The following is an 18,507-nucleotide window of genomic DNA, read 5'->3' as shown; positions in this document are numbered from 1 at the left end:
TTTTACATCCAATTTCTTTTGAATTATTTCCTATGTTCGTTTTACAATTTATGTTCAAGATTCGTAGTTGTCCTTTTCAACAATATATCTTCAAGTTCAAATCTCATTTTTTATTATAAAATTACAATGTTGCATCTAACACTTATTGGTACAATTAAATCTATCTATTTATATTATAGTCCTATTTAAAATATATTTATTTATAATTTATTATGCTGATAAATTTTATTTATTTGACATTATTAATATTATTTTTTAACCTTCAATATTTTTATATATTTTGAAATTAATAAATGTTCAGATTATTTTTAACTCAATTTTTTTTAAAGTGTAAATAATTTCACATTCAAATAAATTCCAATTCATTAGTTTCAAGGTCTAATCAATTTAGATTCGTACGGGTGAAAACAAAAAAAATGTAGGGGGCCGGGAGCTACCCTAAAGTGGGAAAATTATGTTTTAGCCCCTTCAACTTAAATTTTAAGATTATATATGATAAAATTATAATTTGATACTAAAAAAAAATCAAATTTTATTTTAATTCTTTTAAAAACTATAAAAATATTGTTTTAACTCTTACATAAGTTGAATTGGAGAGTGACAATGCTTTGCTTATGGAGATTATTTAAACCAGACTTACAACGGTTAGCAATGTTGTTGAAGTTCAGACGATTAATGATTTATGTCTCAAAGATTAGAGAGTAAATTTCAGGAGTATCCATAGAACAAATAATAGAGTAGCAGATCGCCTAACTAAGATAATTAGTAATGATATTAATCATTTAGTGATATTTGAAAAACCATCGTCTTAGATCAAGATTTTCTTAGAATTCAAGTATTCTTGTGGAATCAAGTAGTAATTAGTTTTTATTATTTTTAGGCTTCATCTATTTCATTTCTACCAAAAATATATATAAATAGACAAGTTGTTATATTTTGATTTACATTTTGTTTTTTATTAAAAAATTGAGTAAAACTTGGTATTTATATATAAGGTATAATAATAAATTTAATCTTCAACTTTTACATATTTATTCAATTTAACCCTTTTTTATTGGAAGTAAATTAAAAAATTTTAAACTAATAAGGCTAAAGAATCAAAACGTCTTTAGCAACAAATTAAAAAAATCAATTAAGTTATTTAAAAATTTTAAAATTAGTAACAAATTAAAAAAATAATTAAAAATTTTAAAATTATAATATTTTTTTATTAAAAAATGAGGATACCAGTTGTGAAAACAATGAGATTTGTGTAGAGCTTGGAGTTCATACATACCTTACTTTGAAGGCATCCAAAGCACAAAAATCCAAAAGCAAAGAAGCATTTGCCCACTTTCCATCAACAAACCCAGAGGCAGAGCAAAGGGAAAAAACTTAAGTTAAAAAAGAAACCTTTCCCTTTTTCATTGCCATTTGTTTTACAGAAATGAATGGCTATGAAGCTCCAATAACACCCATTAAACCCCCTCAAATCTCTGAAATGTTTCAAAAATTTGCTTTGGCTTTCAAGACCAAAACTTTCGAGTTCTTCGCCGATGAAGACAATCACAACAACGGCAGCCACCTTTCAGACTCCGATGGATTCTCCCTCCTCGACTCCGCTGAAGACTTCATCACCGACCAAAAAGTCGTCGTCATCAAGCCTGACCCACCGCCCAATTCTTCTTCCTCTATGAATAACGGTTCCCACCGTGGAACCATCGATACCCAGATCGCTGAATGCTTGGTTTCTTCTGTTTTTGCTGCTGTTTCTTCCTTTGAAGCTTCCTATATTCAGTTACAAACCTCGCAGGTGCCCTTCGTGGAGGAAAGCGTGAAAGCAGCTGATAGAGCTTTGGTTTCTCATCTCCAAAGATTGTCCGATTTGAAGCGTTTTTACAGGGAATTGCGGAAGAATCCGAGTTTCCAAGTCGGGTCGTCTCTCGGGTCTTGCTTGGAAGCTCAAGTGCAAGAGAATCAAAGCAAGTTGAGGAGTTTGGAAACGGTTTCGAACCGATTGCAAGAAGAGATTGATGAAAAAGACAATGAAGTCTCGGTTTTGAGGAAGAAATCAACTGAGATTCAATGGGGTAACACCAAATTGTCCAATAAATTATCTGGTAACCTCAATTCAGCTTGTGATGTTCTTTTAACTGTTAGGGTATTTCATTCCGTTTTGCATGATGCTTGCAGAGCAACTCATAAGTTCAGTAAGATTTTGATTGGTTTGATGAGAAAAGCTGGGTGGGATCTTGATTTGGTTGCCAATTCGATTTATCCTGATATTGATTATGCTAAGAAAGGGCACACTAGATTTGCTTTTCTATCATATGTTTGTTTGGGGATGTTTCGAGGTTTCGATTCTGAAGGTTTCAGTTTGATAAAAAACGAAGTTCTATGTAATGGGAATAAGGGTACTTGTTCATTGAAGCAATTGCTCGAACACATATTGAGCAACCCCATGGAGTTACTAAGTAGGAACCAAAGCTGTGAATTCTCGAGGTTTTGTGAGAAGAAGTATCAAGACCTTATTCATCCCACCATGGAGTCATCGATTTTCAGTAATTTGGATAGAAATGAAGCCGTGCTGAATTCGTGGCGGTCATTGAGCGAATTCTATGAGTCATTTGTTTGCATGGCTAGTTCCATATGGACACTTCATAAGCTGGCCTTTTCATTTGAACCCGTGGTGGAGATATTTCAAGTTGAAAGAGGACTCAATTTTTCGATGGTATACATGGAGGATGTCAGCAAGAGAGATAACTTGCCCGGGGAAACTAAGGTGAAAGTGGGGTTCACAGTGGTTCCAGGGTTCAAAATCGGAAGGACTGTGATTCAGTCACAGGTCTATCTAGGTGGGTCAAAATGTAAAGACTAGTTGCTCAAATATTGCATCATGTAGAGAACTAAGTTATAATCAATCTTCGGAGCAAAGGTTATTTCGGTTTGAATCTTCGGGTGCAACCCTTGAAGGTCCCGGATTGTAGATAAACTGTTTTGTCATTAACCCCAGAACCTGAAAGATCAAAGTTCCCGTTTTAGTAGCTGTCTTGATCCTCAAGAAAGTCCCTATTGTGTAAACACTTACCATATACTAACTCTGCTGCTGGACTTTTTACTGAGCTCGAGGGAGTGACTGCGGTAAGGCAGCTTCTTTAGCCATCTTCTGATATTTAAGCACATATCGAGGTTGTGAATTTCCTTCTTTTTTACGATTTGTGTGAGTCCATGTAGAAATGACTTTAATTTGACACAAGAAAAAATACTACACCAAATGTGTATCTACATAATTGTTGCTTATAGTGCTAGGAACTTTGTATTATTCCACTCCAAGTTGTGTCTTTGATTAAAGCAAATATGTTTAAAGCAAACTTGCATTTGCTACTTAAATGTGGTCGAGTTCTTTAATGGCTTTATGTCGGCATGGATGACCGAACCTTCTTAGATCATAGTGATCCATGCATTTTATTTGCTTTTCTTTCAATGCATTTTTGCATATTACCTTTTCTTTGATCTGATGAGAGCAAATAATCTTCATTTTGTTCTTTAGATGGTATATTATTTAATTGGTCTTATGCTCGAATCTCTAGTTTTGTAAAAGAAATGTGCTTGAACTTCAATTCTGCGATAACTGATTTTGTAATGTAGTTCTAATTATGGACATGCAGTAGTATGTATGGTATCTACTCTGCTCCAAGAGGTACATCTAGCGATGCATATTCTGGTATTTTGTTGCCTTTTATTCTGATGATTGGTGTGGAACAGATTCTGCACTTGATTCGGTTGCAATTTGCGATGATACGATCGGATTCTTCATTGCTTTTGCTCCAGTTTCGACTAGAATCGGAAGGTCTTTTTTATGCAAACATCAAGGCACTATGCATAAATGTTACTTTGTTGCATACTTTTAGATTTATGAAAAAACCATGTCATTAGCGTTTTCCCTTTTACATTATAGTTTCTTGCAGGTCCTTTTTCATTGTCGCATTGTTGGAATCCTTTGGCATCTTGACGGTAAAAAAATCTCTCTCAAAATAATTGAAGTAATTTAGTCCATATCAATTTCTAAACTGAGCAACTAAGGACAATTAATCACGGCATTAATGTCTTTGATTAGTATAATAACAAATTTAGCCTTCAATGTTTATATACTTTGGTCTTAATTTTTTAAAGTTTAAAAAATTCAGCCTCAATATTTGTACAAATGTTGCAGAATAAATTTGTTAATTTAAGATAAAATTGACAAAATGTGTAAACTTTAACGGCTAAATTTATTATTTTATCAATTAAAATTATGTACAATTGGTGGAAAATATTGACATCGTAATTAATTGTCCTTAGTTGTTTATTTTCAAAATTAATAGAATTAAATTACTCTAATTTAATTTGTTCAATTTTGAAATTGAGAGGAAGTGAAAAAGTTCTTTTACTGCCTCTTGAGCCATGTTGCCGTGAGTTTTTTTATTTTTCTAGAAGTATTCATTCTCCTCTCGTGTTTTTAACATATATTCGGATATGATCCAACACACGGAAAAGCTTTGAAAGAAGTTGAAGCACATAATACCTTTTGTGAGGATTGAGATGATACCGAGAATTTTTATTTATTTTTAATTAAGGATACTTGTATGAAGTGAATGTTAAATAAAGTTATATGTTCTTTTTTAAATGTTTGAAAGCATGTAAAAGCTTAAAAATAAAAATCGATTGAGTCTTAATTCGATTGACATGAACATTGTCGTTAATACAGGAGGATGTGAATTTGAGTACGTTGAAGCGTATTATTCTCCTATTTATAAGATCATAGTTCTGACAGTCACTTTGTAGTTAACAACAACACAAAAAAGATCCTAAATTCTATACGATCAACTCTGATATAATAAGTAGAAGAGAAAACTACTCAGTATAGCAAGGTAAAAAGAAAGAAATCAAGAGTGATAAGCAAAACACAAGATTCCTTGATTAAATCAAATCTCGACCCATTCTGCAAAGATTCCCATGATAAACCTGAAGCATTCACAGATAATCAATGGTATGATTCACAATAACACAAGGGGATGATTGTAACCACCAGCATCGGTGATACGAACCAATTTAAATTGGTAATGACTAATGAGCTTTAAAGCAAAGGTACAGATGATATGGAAGAGGATAGAAAGAAACATTCATGTCACAATATGGAGAAGATGAAAAGGTTTGAACATGATATAGACAAGAATCTAAAAGAAAGGGTGATGACAACAGTTCAGTCACTAGGGTCCATTTTTAGGAGGAACCCAGCTAAAAATCATGGATGTTCACAACATGGTTAACAAAAAGTAAAATATATAGGTATGTGCAGTAAAGCCCTAAATGGCTATATACTTTACAGAAACCACACACAACAGAAGACACCTAAAAGCATGTCATAAGCTCCAAACTTCGGTATACATAAATGTACAATCCAGTGCTGGCTGGGATACGGGACAAAGGGACAATATAAATTGATGATTATGTTAGAGTGGGTTAACCTGGCTCTTCAAGATTCTACACAATCTCTCCATGTCTAAATCCACCGTCACCACAATCCGTGCTTGAATCTAGTTCACAAGGAGATTCATACCATTTAGGGTTTTCTTGGTAGAAACTATCAACCTGAAGGCCAACAAGACCTACATCTGTCACTATGCCATCATCATGTCTCATGGGCTTGGTTAGTTTAGTATCTTCACAGTCAAGAATGCTCTTCTCGTCGAAATCGGCGCATTTCAACCACTTATCTGTCTTACAAGGCTCGCTTATCAGATCCTTTGGACTCCTACAATCTGTCTGCATTTGGTCCCAAGGAACAACATCACCAAGCGTCCTTCCAAAACTGTCTTCATCATCTTCAATCAATTCTGCATCCTTGCCATCCCCGTATATCCGATCATGGTGATCACTCCAGTGAGCTAAATCATTCTCCCCTACCAACAGGTCATCTGAATGAGGCTTGTCAGAAAGCAACTCCATCGAATTTGGACCCTCTTCACCCAAACTTCTAACTTTACTCAAAATATCAAACAGCTCCCTAGATACCGAACCTAACAACTGATGGGGAATCTTGTCAATCCTCCCCTCTAACAACCCAATTTCCGCTCTCAACTCCTGCACCTGCCGAAAAATAGCAAGATGCAACTCTTCATCTTCCTTCCCCATCAATCCAAACCCCTCACTATCCAAATCCTCACTTACCCCATAAACAATATCTTGATCCATGAAAAACCCTCCCTTATGTCCGACAACACGATGCATAATCCTTGCATTCCCATCCAGTGGCCCGGGCTCATGTCCAGAATGCACTGCATACAACTTAAACACTGCCATCCCTTCCTCTTGATAGACAAAAGTCTTATCCTTCTCATTGTAATTGGCAATTGGCACTATTGCCCTAATTCTAAATCCACAACCGCACCTCTTAGAGGCATAAGGTTCCCTCTTCAAGATTCTTGACTTCTTTCCTGTAGGCTCCCCTGCTCGATGGCAAGCATAATCTTTCACCTCGGCCATAAAAGGCTTATACCTAATATATTTCTGTCTAATACAGAGCACAACCTTGTACTTTGCAGCCAATTGCTGCAATCTATGAGGCACCTCCTTTGCAGGCACGTCAAAGGACTCGGTGTACTCAAATCGTCTTCGTTTACTACTCCTGGAAGCAGACCCGGAGGATGCATTGCAAACGGGGCAAGCCGCAACACAAACCCTAATGTAACTCTCTGGAATTCCATAGAACTTAGCACCTACAGTCCACACTTGTTTAATCCTCTCAATTGTTTCCTTCAAACCTAAGTGTTTCAAATCAGCGTCGCTGTGGAAACTCATAACGATTTCTTGCCATTGATTAACATGTGAAACGAATTGACTAGAATTGTTCTTGAAGCAAATGAATTCATTACCGGAATCGGGATCCACGTGCGCGGTGAGCTTGTCTTGGATCCGCTTCCAAGCGGTGAGGTAAGCGGTGTCCTCGTTGCGGTCCTTCCACACGGCCCGCCACGATTTGAGGACGGAACGCGGCGTAGCGGCTCGGATCTCAGCGGGAGTGGCCAAGCGATGCTCGCGGATGCAGCGGATCATGAGGGAATGGGAGTCGGCGTTGAAAGTGTAGAACTGAGAGGAAATGTGAGGCTCAGGGCTAATGTTGTGGTAGCCGAGGGGCTGAGCGGAGATTTGACGGGAATCGGCGGGGACGTCGTCGTTGTCGGAGGAGGAATGGGCGGGGGAGGAAGGGCGGAAGAGGAGGACTTGGGGGAGAGAAATGGAGGGCTGAGATTGAGAAGGAAGGATGATGTGAAGGTGGTGGGGAGGAAGTGGGGAGAGATCAGGGTGGTGGTGGTGAAAGAGATCGGGTTCGGTTTTGCGGGGATTCATGGGGTGGAGATGAGATGATGGGAGCAGTAGGTTCGTGTTTTTCTTCACTCCCTCCCTATCTCACATTTTCGGTACTCAACTGTCTCTCTATCTAATACCCTTAAAACGGAAAACTTTTTAAATTTTAAATAAATAATCTAATCTTTTTGCCTTTACTCTCTTGGACACCATGTTTGTCGGCCACTCCACAACCATTTAATTTAAAGTAGATAAATTATACTTTTATTTACCTTATATTTAAATTTTTTAAAATAGTACAAATTAAAATTAAAATCACTAAAAACTAGATTCGAATTCAAATTGTGTATAGAATCTAGCATGTGATAATTGGGAAAAAGACTTTTCATGGATACCTCGTCTTATATTTCAATCAACTTTACTTGTCAACTTAAATGTTCATAAATATATTGGTTATTATTTATCCTGTATTTCCTCCTGTATTCAAAATCAAATGAGGCTCTCTTCAAAATTTAAATCTTTAGCTTTAGGACTCCCAACTCTCGATCGACGGAAAACTTATACATTTTAATCATTTTGAAAATTATATATTTTTAGTACATCTTCGATCCCTCTAACAAAATTTATGCCTTCGTCTTTGATTTTAAAATTATATTAAGGTGCTATAAAAATAAATTATATTTAATATCGAGTTTTCTAAACGTATATTTAATTCAATTAAATCTATTTAACTTTTCATTAATTTTAATTAAATAAAAGGAAATTCTAATTCGTCTCAAACTTAATATATATAATTTAATTACAATTAAGTTGTGAATATTTAATCTGCATTTACATAAAATAATTAAAAAGAAAAGAGAGGCAAAAAGAATATATAATTATCATTTATGGCCTTTTTTGAGAAATAAACTTAAATACATGTTATACTTATATTAGACTATGATATCATTCATAATTTAATTTAATAATTAAAACAATTTTATAACTAATTAAATTTTTATTTTTATTAGTCTTTTATAACAAAAATAAATAAAATAAATAATTAATAAAGGGTTAATTCATCTTTTTTATATGTCAAAAAAGACTGATAGGATGGATGAATCAGAAGTGGAAATAATTTTGGAGTTAAATTAGAACACCAAAGACTAGTCATGCAACATACCATCCATGAAAGACTATTTTCGTCTAACAGACGGAAGATAAAATTCAACTGCAATCCATATTTTAAAGTATCCAAATGCAAGGAAATAGTTGCAGTACAAGCATCAGACACATTGTAAGAGTCATTCCATCAATTTCAAGAACTCACACATCTATAAGAGGTGGTAACCCAGTTTGGAGAATGGAGATTAATCAATCTTTCCTAAGTTCCATGTATTCCCGGCGGATACCAGCTGCATTTATGATAACAAGTTCGAGTTTGTCTCCCTGTCAAACATCCGTGACAAACTTTTTAAAAAGAAGTGGTGCTAGAGGAGAGAAAGTTGTTATTACTGGGTAACTAGAATGTAACACATATGAGAATGAAATTTCATGCCCCAGATCATTATGATATCTAGAGAAAGCCAAGACTAGAACAACAAACAAGGGAGATGTTACTTGAACTCAGGTATGAGTGTTGAAAATGGTTATTGTCTAAGTTTTTTTTTTTTCCTTTTCATGTATCAAAAGGATCTTTGGAGGATCATGGCATGTTACTCAACTTCGAGTGCAAGTATTGAGTACGGGTATGTATTCCACATGAATATGTTCGTTTTTCTACTTTTTACATATAATTTGAAGGCCCCTTTGAGATCATACCCCCATAGCCCCAAGGTAAAAAATGTATTAGACATGGGTACTTCAAGAAAAATGAAATAAGAATGGAATGCTTTTGTGATTCTCTATAAATCAAACATTCTTTAAGCCCAAATCATATGACCAATAAAAAGCCAAAATTTAATGCACCTTTATCAAAAATCAACAAAATGTATTCTTAAGAGGAATCTAACTGAAATCTTCTAAGCACACGAAGGGAAGCAATAGAAGGGAACAGAATAAATTAAAAGCAGACTTGGTTTGGCTTTTGAGACAGTAGTAATCAATACTGTGGCCTCAACTCGTTGTTTGGACTCAGGTACGAGTGTCAGATGCAAGTATGTATCCCACATGGGATGTTCAATATTTCTATCTTTTTCCATGTGTTTGGAAGGTCACATTCCATACCCAAGGCAAAAAAAGTGTTAGACACGGATACTTCAAGAAAATTAGGAGTTGGAGCAACACCACACTAGAACAGCCTTCCTAAGTTTACCACTTATAGAAACTAAATGAATTAGAACTTACAGTGTATATATCTCTCTCGGATGCAGATGCAAAAACAGTTTTTACCAAATCAATAGCTTCAGCTTCCACAAGCGGAGTAACAGCATCCTGCAAGGCCATGGGTTTGAGATGAAAAAAATGAAAAGTATAAATGAAACATCACATGAAGTAATTAAAATCGGGAGCATACCTGGGCAGGCAATAGAAGAGGACTGGGAGATTTCAGTTGGTTATCCAAGAATGGCATGATGAGCGTTGAACCAGAACCTTGAGAACTGTATCCAACCTTCTCATAGGAACCAACAGCATCATATGTGAAGACACAACCCTTTCCTAATGGTTTAAGATAAAGAATATTAATTCATATTCAGATAAAAAGAAAGGCTTAAAAGTTAAAAGTAGAAAACTGAGGCTCAAAGCAGAGTACCTTCGTTATCAAGGCCACCCAAAACATTAAAAGAATAATAAGGAAAGAAACGCTTGTAATAAAGTGTGTTGGAAAGCAATTGAGCCATTGCAGGGCAGCTCATTTGCTTGTTGTGCTGATGCTGATAAATCTGTATTTTGGGAAGCGCCATTAAAATTATATATACATTATATTAGATGCAGCATAAGTTTACAAGTACTATAATCATAATTTGGTTTCAAATGTCTATGCTACATCAAAATTACATGCCTTTTTCATTTGAAATGATTGTAGTACAGTTAAAAGTAAAAAGTTCAAGTAAAGCCGACATTCCTGCTCAAAACAAGTACCACATCATATCTTTGAAAGGTGAAACCTTACCAAGTGCCTAGCTGCCAGTTGCTTTTGTAAAGCCCTCACGTCAGCTTGAAATCCTGAGGATGCCATGACACATTTATCTGCACTGCAATGTCAAAGAGACAATAATAAGAAATCCCGGAAAGAGAAAAACCGAAAACATAAATAAAATCAATCAATACAGTCAATTATTCCCACCTCTTCCCATCTCCATTAACACTTGCTTTAAAACATTAAGATGCACCCAAAGTCCCATTATCTATGGATTAACTGTCTGTCTTCCAAATGAATACCAAAGATCTTGATCTAACGGAGGAGAACAATAAAATTATGCCATATATTTTTCCTTTACCTTCTCAACTATTTGGTTATGGAAAACTTGATAACGCTCTCCTCTAGAGTTCCATAACACTAATGATATGACTCAAACAACTATCAAACATAAGAGCTGGAAAACTCACCAATTCCTGTTCCGTTATGTTAACCAGAAAGAGAATCAAGTGCCAAGACCCTTTCAAACATTAGAGTCAAAACTACTTTAAATATTACCAACAATTTCTTTATGGTATATTTGGGAACATTAATTTGTACTTTTGGATTTGGATTTCATTTGCTATATAAATTATAACAATGAAATGCATAAATTAAGAATAAATTAGTATAAAAACACAAATGTGTCAAATTCATAAAAATTATTTAGGAATTTCAAATTCATTACTAAATAGGCATCCAACAAATTCATGGATTTGAGAAATACTCATAAATGTAACACTTGTACGTGCTTTACAGTCCAATTTACACTGATTCTAAAATCTACCTTAGCAAATTTCACCAAATTCCTTAAGCTCTCCATAAAGTGTCAATTGCCAAATCCCTCAAACTTAACGTTAGCCAGGAAGTTTTACAAGACTAAAACTTAATAGACATGTTAATTGCAGCAAAAAAAATCCATTCTTCTTTCTTCTGCAACTAAAAACAATCGAAAAACTATTACTTTCTATTCCAAATTTCTACCAGTTCCAATAATTTCAAGTTAACCTAAAAAAACAAAGGGACTGAATAAAGAAACATACAGTTTACAGATTTTGGAGTAATCTCGGGTCAGTATATTGTAACCGGTTGACATTCGAGTATCGGCGGCGATAACACAGTAATCAGCTCCAGCGATCGCAACGCAAGATCTGCAATTTTCCATGAAAAAAACACAACAACAACATTCAATAAACAACGCAATCGAAAAAGAGGGAAAAAAAACATATTTTATTGGTTGATATAGAAAAAGAAGAAGGTACCCTCCATTGTTGTCGTAAGGAGACCAGTTAGCCTGCTGCTTGGTCATGGTTAAAGAAGCAAATAAAAGAGACTTAGGTCGACAAAGAGAAAAAATTAAAGAAATTTAATTTCCTTTACTCACAGATTTAAAACGACTCTAGCTTTGCCAACAAGAAATGGAGGCACTTTATATTATCAGTATTATGGGTTCGGGTTTAGGCCCATACAGGCCCAAACACAATATAAAGCGTGGAAGTACCTTTATAGGTCCCTTTATTATAAAAATATTATTAATTCAGTCATTATACTATTAAATGGATTACTTTAATTTGTGTATTATTAATTTAGCAAAGTTAATGTTTATTTTTAAGAAAAATTCATTCAGTATCTAACAAAAGTAATTTTTTAAAAATTTTATGATTTTATAAATAATTTTTTGTTTGAAGTTGAATTGAAAAATAAAATAATTTTGATGTCATTTTTTAAACACTAAATTCTATTAAAAATTTAATAGTAGAAATACTAATTAATCTATTTAATATTACGACCATTAATTTGATTCAATTCAGTTCGTATAATAAAAGGTATCAGGTAAGGATTTAGTATGTGGTTTACGGGCGGAAGTTAGAATTTTGTTACAAATAAATAAACTTCTTTCGAGGAGAAGAAATGAAAAAGTAATTAACGCTTGTTAAATGTTTAAGTAACTTTATTGTGAATGATGTTTCAACAAGCCCGTCTAGCTCAGTCGGTAGAGCGCAAGGCTCTTAACCTTGTGGTCGTGGGTTCGAGCCCCACGGTGGGCGTTCTATTTTTTCTTCCTTGCTAACAGCAGTTTTGCTTGTTTTCGCTGGCGAGTGGACGGGCCTTAACTCACCTTTAAACACCTTATAATCCCGATGCAAAAACGTTAGATTGGAAATGAGTTGCTTATAATTCATAAACATGGACCGATTGGCTGGCAATACTTTAGGTATGATCCTGTTTCTAACCAAGAAAATCGATAGTTCATACTATTCAGGGGGGAAAAAGAAAAGGAATAACCAAACAAATTCACACTTGTGTCAATGTCTAAAGTAAGCAAAATTTCATAAACACAAGACTATTTAAGCAAAAAACATATGAAAGATTTCATATATCTGGGGTTTAACTTCATTCCAGCCTGCCATGTTCTCTCTCTCATATCAAGTTGTTGACACTACTGTTTAGCATATCTAAATGGCATTGTGCCTGGCTTCATGAAAATCCTTGACAGGCAATGTAAAGATTTGATTACTACTACGAAGTTACTGACGGTGCTGCCCACAACTTCACTTTCTTGTCGACACTTGCCGTGGCCAGAATCACCACTTGTTCATTTCCTAAAATTTAAAATTATAAAAAAAATTGGTGATTGCAAGAATATACAAGCAACTACAGATAACTGACACAAGTCCAAAATATGTTTTACCTAGTGGCATAGTCTTTGGACACCATGTAATCCATGTGATATCACCTGCAGCATACAATTCGAGTCAATGCAAATAGAACTTTATAATCCATATCAATCAATCATACATGGAAAAAAGATAAGGTCCAAAGGCTTTACAACGAAATATAATCGGGGTTGGGGGGGGGGATTTAGTTCTGGTCATAATCACTGTCAGTGCATCAGCACAGAGTACCTAAACTATGCACGATGTTTAATAATTTGAACCTGAAAACCTGAATGCTTGGGGCATAGCATCATTCTATAGATTTTGATCAAATGGTATGGATATGGGCAAAAGCAATAAAAAAAATAAAAATTTACAGCTCAGGATTTACCATCATGGGCTTTCTCAGCAGCATCCAACACCTTTCCTGTTTCCAAACATAGCCACTGCAATGTTGGACCACGGGTTGCTGCCAGTATCTTTCCATCAGGGGATAAGCTGAGACGATCATAGTGCAGAGCAGAACCACTTGAATCATGAAATGGTATTGGAAACACCTTCAGAGTTTTTGGATCCTCAGAAAGATGGTATCGAACTTCAACAAAGCATTTACAACAGTCAGCAGGGACAAAGTAATAACTCCACTACAAGAAATAGAAATTGTTACCAAAATAAGTCTATCTTAGCATAACAATCTGTAAATTAACTTCAAAATAAAAGAAAAGTTTTCTCTTCTTCCAAACACCAATCATGTCTTTTAAATTTATGGAGGTTATTAGTACCGATTTCCCCTTCCACCGCCCAACCCTGACTGATCCTTTTATAGTGTTAGGCTTGGAAGGAAAGACTGAAAGAGTTTAGAGGTGGAAAAGAAAACAACCTTCATCAACATTGATTTTCTCATCGTCAAAACCAGAATGTGCAAGTGTGTGAAATAAGTGGGAGAAAGACAAAGGGGTGCGGACAGACCATTGATGTTCCAAACTCTTATTGAACCATCCTTGGATGTTGTAATAATTTGCTCTGAGTTTGGAGAAAAGCATAACCAAGTCACTGCACTCTGGACATTAAGAAAAAGAAACACAAAAAATGAAACAGGTTAGAAACAAGCAGCAAATTGAAGGAAGGTCATAAAGCAATTACTTCCGAATTTGCCGTGAAGAAGAAACAGAGAAGAGATGCATGAGTCAATAAAAGTCCATCAAGTTTAAATTGGTCTCTATTTCAATAAAATATTTCAAACTAGGAGCAGAAATTTTCATCAAAAAGTACCCTAAACAAAAGACTTCATAAAGGTCAAACCCTCTGGTATTCGTTCTCTAGTCATAATTTTTCTGAAAACCTCTAACAGAGATGCTAGCAACTTGTGACATGAGAGAAAAGATGTAATTGAACAATATGGACGTATTGGAAGAGAGCACATTATCTTTAGGACTATGGGTGGAATTACATGCCTTGTGCCCTTTAAGCTGCATAACATTCAAAACCTCCTTGACTGAACCGTCCTTGGCATATACAATCTCCCATATCTGAAAAAGTAAATCTCATCATGCTCATCATGACACAATCTTAGTTCAAGAGTTCAAGAGTTCTGCAAAATTTTGTTGATATACAATTTCAATTTTCAAGTATTAAATTGATGAACTTTAGAATTTCCAAATATTGATCATAGTCTTGATATTGTATCACAAGTAATGGGAATCAAGATATCTCCACCTTTACATCAGCTGTGAAGGCTGCAGCAGCAAGGAAACGGCCATTTGGTGATATTGTAGCCATGGTATTTTTTAACTGATTAGTGTCAACATGCCCTAAAACTTTTCCGGTTCTCCCATGCCAAAGTAAGATATCAGTACCTATGAAATAACAAAGAGTTACTCATGTTTACATCCAAATTAACAGTTTTACCTTTTCTCATAGTTTATTTAATACTGTATTAAATGATATGGATAGAGCGCCACCACAAACCTTCCGAACAAGAGGCAATAATGGTACTCCCATCTCCAGTTCCATAACTTGCAGTAGCTCTAGTTAAGGTCAGGATTGCTTGTTTGTCATGGATTTTATGATGTTCCCACTTAACTTGTGGAAGAGGAAGCTTTGACTGCTGGTTGGAGTCAGTACTACCTTTTTTTGGGTTTTCCTCTCCATACATATACAAGGAACACCCCGTCACAGTCTGAGATGCAACAACTACAGAAGAAGAATCATCAGCAAATGCCACAGCTACTGCATGACCTCCAAGAGGCACATTGATTCTTAAAAACCTGCACACCAGCCACACAAGATAAGATAAAGTGGCAAGTTAAATATATATATATATACACAGTAGCCTGCATTGTCACCGTATCCTTACTTGAAACTTTTACTTGAAGCATCATCCAACTTAAATACCCTAACCACTCCATCAGCGCAAGCTGTGCAGAGATGATAAACCAAATTAAGAATGAAATATCACATGAATATAAATACACAAAACTTGTTACTATTAAAGAAAGAGGGGAAAAACAAAACAAAAGAGGTGAAAACCGATTACCAGTTGCCAAATTACGACCATCAGATGAGAAACACATCCCTGTAACTGAATCCGCATGACCTTTAAGAGTATTCAAATCCAATGGATGATGACGCTTGCTTTGCTCCTACATTACGATTAGAAAAACATTTCTTCGTTCAATTTCTATTTCATACATAGATAGATACTAAAATACCTGACTAAACCCTAGCAATATCACAAAAAATAGCGAAGTTTCGAGGTAAATCAAAACTAACTCTGGAATTTAGTGATCTTACTCAAGGTGCTAACCGCCAATTGCTTAATAAATTCAGTTTCTTTTTTCTTCGGATTACATTTATATAAATGGAAGTAAAAGCAATAAAATAAAACTTCAAGTTTCATAAATTAGATCAGTTTCGAAATTTGTAACGCACAATCAAAGAGAGCAATAAGGAAAAAAAAAAAGGAGGGGGAGAGATCACCTTGTCAGAGGCATGAGAATGAGGCTTCGAATGATACTTTTTTGGAACATGCTGAGGCTTTGAGGTCTTTTTGGGATCCGAATGAAGCTCGGGCTCCGAAATGGCCTGGACATTGGATCTTTCCTTCAGAAGGTAGCTTTTGAAAAAAACAAACGCGATCACAGCCCCGAGAACGACTGAAAGTGCCGCGGCTGCGAGAATCGGATCCATTAACGAGGGAAGGAATTGTCAGTTCCTTGTGTTACCTTTTTAAATGATCGAAGATAGCAATTACAGTGGAATGTATTGAAAATGGAAATGGAGAGAAGGTGGGGACTGCCTGGGATTATCAAATACGAATGATAATTAAGACCTCGCAATACACAAATACCACGTTCATGGCCGTGCCGGGTTGCCGTTTAATTTTTAAAAGAAATTTAGATTTGGATAAATTTTTCTTTAAGTCTATGTACTTTTTACACATTTAGAATTTAGTCCATCTATTTTTGTTTGTAAGACTTTTCAATTTTTTAAATTTAAGTTAAATTGTTAACATCAATACATTTTCAATGCGATGTTAGACGATAAATGCTCATTGAATTTCTGCCAATTAAGTGTTTAAAAAAAAGGAAATAAAAAGAGATGTTCTTTTACTATTAACTTATTCAAAATCAATACCTCTTCATTAGTAGGACTCTTTGAAAAATACTCTACTTGGTAGAATAAGTTCGTCAATTATGATCTCAATCAAAAATCTTCTATAAGTGCATAACCAACATACATAAGTCGAAATTTGTCGACAAATAAGGCAAGTTGCCCATTCTCACTGAATGCAAAATGAATTGCAACTGACGGTGCAATTGGCAGCTTTTGGCATTTTTATCACAAACTCTATAGGAGTTTCTTCAATCAAAACATGATAATAATCAACTACGAAATTTAGTTCCCATTTAGATAGGTGATACGTTTAGTTTCAGTAAAATTAAAAATAGTAGTGAAAGTAAGATTAATTATTATAACGATGAGATTAAAACCATCGGTAATAGAAAATGATTGTTAAAGATATTAAATTAAAATGTGTATATAATAGAATATCAAAATATTTTATAAATTATATTTAACTCAAATAATAAAATATAAATATAAATTATATTTATGCTAAATTATAAATAAAAATTATAAATATTTTTATTTTTAGTAAAAAATTATATTAAATAATAATATGTTAAAATTATATTGTGTGTATCAAATAAGATAAATAATAAAATAAGAATAAGAGTTTTTAACTCCCACTAATATTTAAGATTACAATGAGGTAAGAAATCCACTAGTGGTTTTGCGTTTCAGTTGATTTTTTTTTTTTACCTTTGCAATCTCACCACATTGGAGTGAACGATGATCCAAAGAAGCCCATACTGACGGAATCAAACTCAATCAACATTTTTAAGTACAAGTGTAATACCTCCTACCCGTATTCGTTGTCGAAATAGGGTATGAGGCATTACCAGATTTTACCGAATAAATTTTTCGTTATTACGAGTTAAATACTATTCATTTATCGAAACATGTCATGACGTCCATTAGATGGGCCTCCAAAGCCCAAAACATACATTGGGACCAAACGGGATTAAATCGAAACCATAAGAAATTTTTCGCAAAATCCCAAATTTTTTTTTTGAACTCAATATAACTCCTTTATAAATATCTAATCTTCCCTGCAATTTTAAACCGATACCAATCCAACACAACCAATCAATTTCAACATATTTTCAAGATAAATTTAACGTATTCATAAGATAACCTCATCACATACCAAAACCAAAATTTGTTAGTCATACCAATGGCTAACCATACATTCATTTCATATTAACATTTACTTTACTAGTTTATACATGCCATTGATTTCCAAAATAAAGTTTCTTTATATACCGAGATCTTGAGGTTGATAGTGTGATACGTCTCTGACCGAATTCGACCTTCGAGCTCTTAACACTACAAAACAGGGGAAAAAGAAACAGGGTAAGCACTTTGTGCTTAGTAAGTTCATGTAACAAGAATTATACTTACCTAATATTTTCAATACATTATTCCCCTATCATGCACAAACTCAACATTCAAATTAGTCCAATAATTTCCATGTATCAATAATATATACCATGATTGATGAGCTCATCAATACCATGATTTCCATTTCCTTGTTATTTTTCTATATTTATCTCGTTGAATTTCTCGAAATTTCGATGGATTTTCAGGGGCACACTTTAGTGTACAAATCTGGTTCCGTCAATTCATATTCATGTGCACGCATTTCCATTTCAGAGAGCATACTCCCGCGAACCTCATCCTTACAACGGGATTACCAGTCCAGGCTAAATCCCCTGCAATGACAATTACTCTAATGAGCTTGGATCTCAATTACCAGTCCAGGCTAAATTCAGACCCTAATTTGGATTACCCTTCCTGGCTAAA

At 34.6% G+C, this 18,507-nt stretch overlaps 4 protein-coding genes and 1 non-coding gene across 5 annotated transcripts; 2 read left to right on the top strand and 3 right to left on the bottom strand.

The window, feature by feature from the left end:
* Positions 1–1,258: 1,258 nt before the first annotated feature.
* LOC105790338 (protein GRAVITROPIC IN THE LIGHT 1) lies at positions 1,259–3,492 on the top strand. Its single transcript, XM_012617894.2, has one exon. The coding sequence runs from the start codon at positions 1,427–1,429 to the stop codon at positions 2,855–2,857; it is 1,431 nt and encodes a 476-aa protein (XP_012473348.1). The 5' UTR covers positions 1,259–1,426; the 3' UTR covers positions 2,858–3,492.
* Positions 3,493–5,118: 1,626 nt separating this feature from the next.
* Positions 5,119–7,477, bottom strand: LOC105790337 (uncharacterized). The gene has a single exon (XM_012617893.2). It carries the CDS (start codon positions 7,366–7,368, stop codon positions 5,503–5,505), a length of 1,866 nt encoding a protein of 621 aa, XP_012473347.1. The 5' UTR covers positions 7,369–7,477; the 3' UTR covers positions 5,119–5,502.
* Positions 7,478–8,434: 957 nt separating this feature from the next.
* Positions 8,435–11,822, bottom strand: LOC105790336 (proteasome subunit beta type-1). Its single transcript, XM_012617892.2, has 7 exons — positions 11,686–11,822; positions 11,467–11,574; positions 10,418–10,499; positions 10,058–10,187; positions 9,821–9,963; positions 9,652–9,738; positions 8,435–8,754 (listed from the first exon to the last, which is right to left on the bottom strand). Exons 1-7 carry the CDS (start codon positions 11,730–11,732, stop codon positions 8,680–8,682), a joined length of 672 nt encoding a protein of 223 aa, XP_012473346.1. The 5' UTR covers positions 11,733–11,822; the 3' UTR covers positions 8,435–8,679.
* Positions 11,823–12,398: 576 nt separating this feature from the next.
* TRNAK-CUU (transfer RNA lysine (anticodon CUU)) lies at positions 12,399–12,471 on the top strand. The gene has a single exon. It is a non-coding gene; the product is annotated as a tRNA-Lys (tRNA).
* Positions 12,472–12,649: 178 nt separating this feature from the next.
* LOC105790335 (uncharacterized) lies at positions 12,650–16,417 on the bottom strand. The gene is made up of 10 exons (XM_012617891.2): positions 16,060–16,417; positions 15,617–15,722; positions 15,437–15,497; positions 15,049–15,347; positions 14,797–14,936; positions 14,535–14,609; positions 14,050–14,140; positions 13,472–13,675; positions 13,116–13,160; positions 12,650–13,026 (listed from the first exon to the last, which is right to left on the bottom strand). Exons 1-10 carry the CDS (start codon positions 16,267–16,269, stop codon positions 12,944–12,946), a joined length of 1,314 nt encoding a protein of 437 aa, XP_012473345.1. The 5' UTR covers positions 16,270–16,417; the 3' UTR covers positions 12,650–12,943.
* Positions 16,418–18,507: the final 2,090 nt, after the last annotated feature.

The sequence above is a fragment of the Gossypium raimondii genome, chromosome 8 (assembly GCF_025698545.1).
Source record: "Gossypium raimondii isolate GPD5lz chromosome 8, ASM2569854v1, whole genome shotgun sequence".
NCBI classification, from domain to species: Eukaryota; Viridiplantae; Streptophyta; class Magnoliopsida; order Malvales; family Malvaceae; genus Gossypium; species Gossypium raimondii.
Note: the sequence above shows the minus strand (reverse complement) of the source record. Positions and strands in the feature narration are given on the sequence as shown.

What these genes read in the sequence shown, in the direction of transcription:
- LOC105790338 (XM_012617894.2), top strand. Translation starts at nt 1,427, where the DNA reads ATGAATGGCTATGAAGCTCCAATAACACCCATTAAACCCCCTCAAATC.
- LOC105790337 (XM_012617893.2), bottom strand. Translation starts at nt 7,368, where the DNA reads ATGAATCCCCGCAAAACCGAACCCGATCTCTTTCACCACCACCACCCT.
- LOC105790336 (XM_012617892.2), bottom strand. Translation starts at nt 11,732, where the DNA reads ATGACCAAGCAGCAGGCTAACTGGTCTCCTTACGACAACAATGGAGG. An exon ending in CCTTACGACAACAATGGAGG is followed by an intron (nt 11,575 to 11,685) that starts GTACCTTCTTCT and finishes GGAAAATTGCAG; the next exon opens with ATCTTGCGTTGCGATCGCTG. An exon ending in CTCTTCTATTGCCTGCCCAG is followed by an intron (nt 9,739 to 9,820) that starts GTATGCTCCCGA and finishes ATGGCCTTGCAG; the next exon opens with GATGCTGTTACTCCGCTTGT.
- LOC105790335 (XM_012617891.2), bottom strand. Translation starts at nt 16,269, where the DNA reads ATGGATCCGATTCTCGCAGCCGCGGCACTTTCAGTCGTTCTCGGGGCT. An exon ending in TGGTCGTAATTTGGCAACTG is followed by an intron (nt 15,498 to 15,616) that starts GTAATCGGTTTT and finishes ATCTCTGCACAG; the next exon opens with CTTGCGCTGATGGAGTGGTT. An exon ending in CCTTCACAGCTGATGTAAAG is followed by an intron (nt 14,610 to 14,796) that starts GTGGAGATATCT and finishes TTACTTTTTCAG; the next exon opens with ATATGGGAGATTGTATATGC.